Raw genomic sequence first — 9923 nt, 5'->3', positions numbered from 1 at the left:
CGGGCCTCTGATATTTAAAACCAGCAGAGAAGCTTTAATTTAGGAAGCAGAGTTTGTTCTAAAGACAGACGCTGGTTCATAATGACTATCAAAACACTGTAAACATCCAAATACAGCACAAACATTGCTCAGGATCACTGCACACAGACACTTGCTGTCCTTTCAGAGCTATTCCATCTTCTTAGAGACAGCAACCCTTGTGCCATAGAGGACCTGGGCCATTAGGACGATGCTAAGAAATGAAGACAATCCCAGAGACACAGTAGTAAAGGATCCTCCGCTCTCCTGCAACAAACGATTTCATAAAAATGGAGTTAAAATGCAGAATATGGCAGAAAAGTGTAAAACATTCACCTGGCTACATGTCTACCTTTTAAATAAGAGCTCCCATCTCAGTTAGACGTCATGTATAAATAAAGAGGATAAGGGTCATTAAAAACAGGCTATTGAATTCTTTGTAAAAAGTCCATCACTCAGCTGTAGTTGATGCAAAACGCTGCTGCCCATGTCCTCACTAGAACTAAGAAAGTAGAGCACATCAGTCCGGTTCTGAAGTCCTTGAATCCCCTTGGCTCAGAAAATAGATCTCATCCAAAGCAGAATCTTTTGACCCTTATATAGTTTTTCTCATAAACTTGCTTTGCCTTCAGAATTCTGATTTTAATATCAGAATACTGATTTGTTTTCCAGAGTTTAGTCGTTATTTTCCGAATTCTGACTTTAATTTTAAAATTCTGACTTTCTTTTCAGAATCCTAACTTTATTCCAGAATTCGGAATTTGGTTCAGAATTAAAAGTCAAATTACATAAGACTCTATCGCCAAAGCCCAGGATTATCACCAGCAGTCATATTTCTATGATAATAATTCTAAGATTAAAGTCAGAATTCTGATATTAAAAACAGAAATCAATATCTTTTATGGCACTAATCCTCTTCCTTATATAAATAAATGTTTGATAAAGATAACAGTAATATTTTTGGCTTTTGGACTGACTGCATACCTGCACAGACACAATAACAGCACCAAGCGAGCCGAGGCATGACAGTAACAATGACAGGATGGACAGCTGACCGGTGTGGCCATTATGGTGGTTTGCTGCAGTTTGAACAACCTGGAAAAAAGCAATAAGCGGCACAGATGTGTCAACATAGAAGAGTCTAGAAATCTGCAGAAAGAATAAACTGATATATTACTACCTTGCTTAAAATGAGAGCTGGAATGGTGGATGTGTGCATGACTTTGCCGACAGCTGCAGCGGTGTACAAGCCAAGGAGGAGCATTACACTTCCATAACCCAGGAGCACCAGCACGCCTGGCAAACAAATAGATGCACGTGAAAATGTGTAAAATCTAGAATACCGTTTAAAAAATAAAATCTAAACTGCAAAATCTAATATAAAAAAGATCTTAAACTAAGTGTATTTGATCTTAATTTAAGTTGAATGAAATGATCTGATGATAGAATGGATAATAAGATAATTAGATATTATGAACTTGAAATAAGATAATGGAGCTTTTGTTTCTTATTTTGAATGAAAATCATCTTATTCCATGGGCAAATTCTCTTACTTCCCCAAAACAGGGGAAATACACTAAGCTCAAAGAAAACTTACTAACTTATATTTCACTCTTAGCAGTGTTGTGAAGCCAAAAGACACCACAAGGTGGTACTGCAGGAAAGCAAGACAAAAAAAAAGAATAACACCAAACTGTTTGAGTGTTTTTACAAACAGAATGGTTTCAATTTTTATTTTAAAGAATAAATGTAGTTTTATTTTAGTTTAAGCCTGCAGTCAGTGTTTAAGATTTAGATACGAACTGAATGCTGCCAAGAATCCTTAACTAACTGCTTATTAGGCTGTTTATTTATTGAAGACGGTGACTTTTTACATCAGATAGCGACATCAGGATTTTTACTCAGCTATTTTTACCATCATAGGCTTTAGAGTTTTGGAGCTGTTGTCTGCATCAATGATCCATATCAAATATTACTACTCTTTATTTAATGTCTTGCTGTCTTGTGGAGCCAAACCAGGCTTGAAGCTAAATCGTCCATTTTAAAAACCACCACTGCATGAGAAGCGCTTGATCATGCTGCCTGATGTTTTGCAACATCCAGTGTAAATGAAGAGAGGTGGATTACTCATTAAATCATGATTCACATCTGTCCTACTGTCTCCTTTATTTTATTTTATTTTGGATTTAGCATAAACACTGATTAAGGTCTGACCTTTACGTGATTGACCCCGATAATGCAGGATGAGGAAGACGATGGTTGCTGTCTGAGCCAACGTGAAGAGCCTCTCAGCCCAGGCACTGTACAGAAACAGAAAACAGATGTACTACATGGTAAACACAGAGGGGCTACTGACTCTGAAATGTTTGGACATTAATGAAGCCGCTGTCTTTGAACTATGAGGAAGTCCTAATGGGGGAGTCAGGAGTTGATAAGCTGTATATTCAGGGAACTCTGCAAACAGCTCCCTCTCTCACTGTGGTCTTTATACATAAATCAAACATTCATGAATCAAATATGTTAGTGTTTTTCCAGGAGGAAGGGGGGAACAATCGTCCAAAAGTAAAGGAAGAGATGTTTCTAGTATGAAATTAAGTTTAAACCAAACTAAGAGGTATGTTGGAGAGAGATGGACAAAGTCAAACTGCAAATCAAATTATAAATTTGACCAAAAAATGAGAACTATAGAACGATGGGAAAAAATCTTCAGAATCATTTATATCTGGTCCCAAATTCTACATGAAAAACAGTGAATCAAAAGCTAAACCCAAACTGTAAAAAGATGAGCAACTTGGTGGCTTAAATGGGCCTGACCATACACTATGACTTTATGGATTTCTACATCAATGGCTTTACCATTGGATTACGTTTTGATTCTGCATTTACACTTTGTCTTTACTCTATTTTTTAGTAAAATTAAGCTTTTGTATTTTTACCGTCACAATACAACATGACTGAAGGTGCGGTGGATGTGAGTCATAAGTAAACAAGGAAGTCTATTTCTTAAACGAAGGTGTGAAAAGAAGGAGAAGTCCAAGATCAAGAGTGAAAAAGCACAAAGAATACTGAACATTTATTGGAGGGATAAGAGACGATTAGCACTCAGAATATAACCAAAAAGTTTGTGTTTACAGAAGTTTAATCCGCTGATGGATCTATGCGTAAGTACTGCTAGTAGGTGGGGACAGCGTACAATGATGTCTGCTGACTGTAACAAAGGCAAACATTGTTTTCAGGCTCACAAAGGACAAAGTAAACGCTATCAGGATGAAATTTGGCCTAAATTGATTTAGTCAAATATTAACATCAGTATTTTGTGGTGACTATAAGCTACATTACAGAAATATAATGAAAAACTGAAATGCCCATTAAGGACTGTTAACCGATTTTGGATATCCATCACTGAGCTAAGAGCTAAAAACAATACATGGAAATGTGAAAAAAAAAAAATTAATCTGATTCTATTTTGTTTAAAATGCTCCAAAAATTTAACTGTATGATCTTCAGCTCAAACATCTTTCAGAGACTTTTTTAAAATTCGTTCTGTATTTAAAAAAATGTCTTTTTAAACTGTAATGATTGCATCAAGTCGCTACCTCTGCAGGAAACCTTCCCGATGAACAAGGATGTGACAACAGCAAACAGTGGAAATAAACAAACTAATTGAATAAACCACCATATTTATTCATTTGTGAACTATTTTTTTTGTCATTATTATTTACTCTGATCGTTCTTCACCTCAACAGAAAAAGGTGATGCTCTGATATTTCTGACTGAGAACCATGGCGTCGGGTTAGATTTAAAGATGCCAACAGAAGCACTTCTGGATAATCTGATAGGATATTATAGACCTGGGTTTCTTGGTCCTCGGGGCCCTACATGTTTTAAGGGTTTCCTCTGCCTCCACACACCTGAGCTGAATGATAAAGTAATCAACAGGCTTATGCAACATTTGATGGCTGCTGAGGAGGTAATGCAATCATTTGAATCAGTGGTGCTTGAGTAGAGACACATCTAAAATATGAAGGACAGTGGGTTAAGAAACTATGTTACCAGGCTACACCTTATACATTCAGTCCAAAAGGATCCTAAATTGCTTTTTTGACAGAGAATCATTCAGTGTCTCCAGAAAAGTCAAACAGAAGAAATGAACAACATGTAGAAGTTTTATTAATTACTTACAAAAACGGGAAGTTGCTGGCTGTGGCGTAAATGACCGGACATGATAAAGCATAGAGCTGCAGCAGGAAGGAGGTCAGGCTGAGGCCCTCTGAGCTTCCACTCCATGCAATCTTCAGCAGCTGAGGGAGCAGCGCTGCTCATCAAAGGTGATAGATTTGAAAACAGAATTAGGAGGGAAAGGCGTTAACAGGATTAGGCATCATCTGTGATAAAAATCTATTAAAGTTTCATGGTTGTCTTGTTTGCACCTTGCTGAGTTCGTCACAGAACATGATTACATTATAAAATGTGAGTTAGTTCCATAAACCCTACCGCTTCTGCATACAGAGAACATGACAATGATGTGGATTCCGAGAAACTGATGTCTGTGTTATCAAGATTAAGACATAATCACTCAAAGTTTTTTTATTTGAGTCCTTTAATTAAATCATGACCTCTGATCAAAATGTGAAAGAGCAAAAAGCTTTAGTCAGTATTTAGGTTCAGGGTGCTAGTGCTCCTGAAGTGTTTCTTAAAAGTAATAATCCTTTAAAAACCTTTTAACATTTCATTACTTTATAAACTTTTATAATTCATTCTTTATGCTGCAGATACAACTTAGATTTCTTTTGATCCAAACATGTCTCTGGTTGAATGTTTAGGCTTGCTGTGCTGTAGGATCTCCCAGCTGAGCTGTGAGTCTCTGCAGCTCCTCCAATGATAATATCAGCATCTTGGCAGCTTCTCTGATAAATTCTCTCCTTCTCTGACCTAAAAGTTGACTTAATGCTTGCGCCACAAATGAACTGAACCGGCCTGTTTTGGATGCTCAAACTTTATAGACTTTGCTTTTAACCTTCACCTGCTTTAATTTTCTCCACTACGCATCAATGATCTGTCTGCTCTGTTTCTAAGTCTTCATGATTTTATCATGTGTCGTTACTTTTCTTTTATCTGCTTATGCTCATAGAGCATACTGAGAATTAATCTGTATTTTAGTTTTATTTTGAATTAGGTCGACTCTGAACATAAAAGCCTCTGGGATTTTTTATTGAATTTTAGAATAAAAGCTGCACTTTTCATTTCACGTGTATAAAAATATGAGCCTATATTTTCCAATTTTTATGACAAAAGCAAAACTCTATGACAATGCATTGAATCACAATAAAACAATAATAAACAGTCTTACCCAGAAATGTATCCAATATGATCCAAAATCCGACAATTTTGTTTAGCACAAACCTGAGGCAGGGAGCTGGAAAACAATCATAACATAAAAACAGCAATCAAAAAAGACAGATCAAAGCAAATTATATAATCATGAACATTATTTCCCCCATTTATGGATGATTAAAGTCATCATTAGTCCATATTAAAGTCAGCCAAATGTTATTAATCTGCATGCCAGGAAACGTCTGCTGCTTTCTGTTTTGATATTTCCCACAAACAGACCCTCACCGTGAAAACGAACTTGGACAAAAAGCTCATTATAGCATTTTTCTGGCATTAAATGTCCTACGAGGAGGTCTTTGAAGAGAGATGTGTCCATGGTGGATCAGCTGTGGACAGGAATGATCTGCTGCAGCAGGGGGAACCATCCAAACATCCCACATGAGCTCTGACCTGTAGTTCAGCAGATCCTCCCCTTCTTTCTTCTTTTGTTTCTGCTTCCCGTGGACTTTAATGGCAGGGGCTCCCAGAAACTGCAGTTAACCCTTGATTGCTCAACAGACCTTTGCTTGATTAGTGTGTAGTTTGGAACCAGAGTATTTCAGGTGGACTCAACAGACATATTTCTTCCACAGACATGATAAAATGTGTTTAACTGATACAATTGTTTATAGCTTTGGTTTATAAAAGAGGTTTTAAACTTAAATTAACATTCACATTTAGTATGGGGTTAGTCTATGGCTTACAGCATGTTCGACATCTACTCTGAACTGGTACAAGCAAAAACAAGAAATGGTTCATACAGTGTTGAATAATTAGAATGAGCTTTTCCATACATGTGCAAATTCAATTTAAAGTTTAAAGGAGTAGAGATAACTTTTGTTCGATCATCTCTAGAAGAGCTAGTTTAGTAAATAGTTAATTATTTAGGGCTACCCAGGGTCCAGTTGATAGCATTGCTGGGTTGTAGAACGTATCCTTCTTATCGCCCATAAAAATGACATAGATATATTTCTAATTTAACTCTTCTTTAATTTTCTAGGTTGTGGGTCATGCTTTGGGTTTCATCCCGTATCCAGTATACACTAATCATGTTGTGTCAAATTATCTCAGGGATGCTTTGGTTCATATTTGATGAAAAAGCTGGTTTACATTTTAAAGAACAATTATTTTTAAATGTGGATTTCAGAATTTTGAAAACCTCTTTGGACACCAGGAAATTATGAATTTCCCAGTGTTCAAATAATTAGAATTTCTCTGTTTAAATAACTCATGAATTCAGTATCTGTAACTAAAGATCAACAGATATATGAAAATACTTTTTCAGATATTCCTTAAAGACTGAACCTGGATCCTGGGTTCCACACCATTAAAACCTAACCTATAATTTAAGAACAAACCTTGAGTAAATTAATAATTTTTAATAAATAACTTTGGTTAACACATAAAAACATTATGTGTAGTTAATGATCTATATAATGACATTAAAGGTATAGTTTAGGCTGTTATTACAGTGGAACTCTTTAATGCATATTGTACCTCTCTGTACACAGCTCACCTGTGGTCTACATATAAAAAAACAGCCTGCAAAGGCTACAGGTGGCCTATAATGATGCTTTGCGGCTTCTTTTGAAATGGCCAAGATGGATTAGTGCGAGTAAGATGTTTGTCAAAGCAAGAGTCAATACCTTACATGCTGTTTTACAAAAGTCAATGTATAGTTTTATCTAAAGGATAAATGCATCTGGCAATTATATTATCTTGACACATACTGACTGTCATGATCGGTTTACGAAGAGAGAGACCACTCAGAGAACAACGGAAAAGTTTAACAAGGTTTATTGAGGGGGTTTAAAAGGAGTTGGATCTGGAACTCAGTGAGCTGGTAACCCGGAAGTTAGAGGTGGGCCTTTTTATTCCTTGAATCCAGCCTGTGTGGTAAATCCGGAGAATGGTGCACACGTTGGAGGGCGGACAGGTTGACAAGCGTTGGACCCGGAGGAGTAATGGAGCAGACTGTCACTCGGATTTCCGATGGGTAATTGAACGGAAAATGTGGGGGTTTTCCCCTGCTCAGCGTAACACGATTTTTCCTTCCAGGGGAGAGAAGGTCCAGGAATCCAGTAACACAGGAAAGCTTCCTGCAGAGGAGCAAAGACAAAAACTCGTTAGACTCAGAGAAACAAAGGTACTGTAGGTTAGACTCAGCTAATCTAAGCTTGGCTAGAGTACCCAAAACTGGCAAACACTCTGGCGCCGAGGTAGTGACAGCCCACTGCTCAAATACTCCTCCAGATAATGGTCCAATGAGCTGCAGGTGTGCAGGGAGCCCAACGAAGACAGGGCAACTCCTGGTGGTGCAGAGAACGAAACACACAAACAGGCCACACAAACTGGATTCCTAACACTGACACCAAACGTAGTGCAATCAGATACCAGCCTGATCTGTGGAGACACTGGTATTACTGTCTCCTTAAATCTCCCATCTAATTGTAACTTGTACGTGTATTGTACTTTTCTACCTGTATTGTATANAAAAAAAAAAAAAAAAAAAGAACTGACCAAAGTGCTGTACAGAAAAAAAAAAAATAAATAAAACTAAACTTAAAACAGTATGGATTAAAAAACAATGAAAACATTAAAACATGGGTATAAATAACATTCACACAATCAAATCAATAATATTTGGGGTAAAAGATAAAAGGATTAAAAGATTAAAAAGATAAAAAATCAAATAAAACCCTCTGTCTTGCTTGTTTAAAAGCCAAAGACGAAAGGTGGTTTTTGACAAGAGATTTAAAAACAGTGTCTGATCTGCTTAGACAGGTCATTTCAGAGCTTTGGAGCTGCAGCTGTGAAAGCGCGGGCGCCTCTGAGCTTCCACTTAGTTTAAGGCTCTCTTATGAGCAGCTGACCTGCTGACCTGAGAGAGCCATTAGGTCTATAAGGATGTAGAAGCTCAGAGAGGTATAGTGGGGCAAGTCCATTAATGGATTTGAAAACAACTAAAATAACTTTAAATTCTAAACATAAAATTGCATTCATTTCTAACCCATTTCTACAGCCTAACCGTGACCTTCACTCCAACCTTATGGTTCATGCATACAAAATGTGTCTCGCATTCGTTTAAAGTTAGTAACGGGGTGAGGCAAGGTGGGATTTTGTCCCCAGTTCTTTTTAATTTGAATGACCTATCAACCTAGTTGGGAGCTTGAAACACTGGTTGTGTGGCCTGTAGATGATCTTGTAATATTTAGTCCAAGTACTGCTGGGTTACAGCAACTACTTAACATCTGTTCTGAGTACGGTCTGGAACATGACATTAATTACAATCCATCTAAAAGCGTGGTCAGGACCTGTTGGAGTAAAATAAATAAATTTATTCAGTTTCCAGACTTTCATCTGTCAAAGACTGTGCTGAGTGTCACTCATAAAACCAAGTAACTTGCAAACATCATCAAAGAGAATCTGTCAGATGATGATATCTGAAGACAATGTAGAATGTTGTATGCTCAAGCTAATACCCTTGCTCCTAAATTTGGTGGTTTATTACAGTGGAACTCTTTAATGCATATTGTACCTCTCTGTACACAGCTCACCTGTGGTCTACATTTAAAAAAACAGCCTGCAAAGGCTACAGGTGGCCTATAATGATGCTTTGTGGCTTCTTTTGAAATGGCCAAGATGGATTAGCAAGAGTCAATACCTTACATGCTGTTTTACAAAAGTCAATGTATAGTTTTATCTGAAGGATAAATGCATCTGGCAATTATATTATCTTGACACATACTGACTGTCATGATAGGTTTACGAATCTGACCCACATGCAGAGAGACCACTCAGAGAACAACAGAAAAGTTTAACAAGGTTTATTGAGGGGGTTTAACAGGAGTTGGATCTGGAACTCAGTGAGCTGGTAACCCGGAAGTTAGAGGTGGGCCATTTTATTCCTTGCATCTAGCCTGTGTGGTAAATCCAGAGAATGGTGCACACGTTGGAGGGCGGATAGGTTGACAAGCGTTGGACCCGGAGGAGTAATGGAGCAGACTGTCACTCGGATTTCCGATGGATAGTTGAACGGAAAATGTGGAGGTTTTCCCCTGCACAGCGTAACACGATTTTTCCTTCCAGGGGAGAGAAGGTCCAGGAATCCAGTAACACAGGAAAGCTTCCTGCCGAGGAGCAAAGACAAAAACTCGTTAGACTCAGAGAAACAAAGCTACTGTAGGTTAGACTCAGCTAATCTAAGCTAGAGTACCCAAAACTGGCAAACACTCTGGCGCCGAGGTAGTGACAGCCCACTGCTCAAATACTCCTCAAGATAATGATCCAATGAGCTGCAGGTGTGCAGGGAGCCCAATGAAGACAGGGCAACTCCTGGTGGTGGAGAGAAGGAAACAAACAAACAGGCCACACAAACTGGATTCCTAACACTGACACCAAACGTAGTGCAATGAGATACCAGCCTGATCTGTGGAGACACTGGTATTACTGTCTCTTTAAATCTCCCATCTAATTGTAACTTGTACGTGTATTGTACTTTTCTACCTGTATTGTATAATTTTTTATATATA

The 9923-nt window shown here is 37.8% G+C and overlaps 1 protein-coding gene across 1 annotated transcript; it reads right to left on the bottom strand.

Moving 5' to 3' along the window:
- Positions 1 to 6: 6 nt before the first annotated feature.
- Positions 7 to 5785, bottom strand: LOC107102296 (mannose-P-dolichol utilization defect 1 protein-like). Its single transcript, XM_015401540.1, is given in 7 exon segments — positions 7 to 285; positions 1003 to 1113; positions 1199 to 1314; positions 2233 to 2318; positions 4201 to 4333; positions 5369 to 5434; positions 5638 to 5785. Coding segments are annotated over 7 exon segments (777 nt in total). The 3' UTR covers positions 7 to 168.
- Positions 5786 to 9923: the final 4138 nt, after the last annotated feature.

Source organism: Cyprinodon variegatus, unplaced genomic scaffold, assembly GCF_000732505.1.
Source record: "Cyprinodon variegatus isolate N-32 unplaced genomic scaffold, C_variegatus-1.0 Scaffold1232, whole genome shotgun sequence".
In the NCBI taxonomy this organism is placed as follows: Eukaryota; Metazoa; Chordata; class Actinopteri; order Cyprinodontiformes; family Cyprinodontidae; genus Cyprinodon; species Cyprinodon variegatus.
Note: the sequence above shows the minus strand (reverse complement) of the source record. Positions and strands in the feature narration are given on the sequence as shown.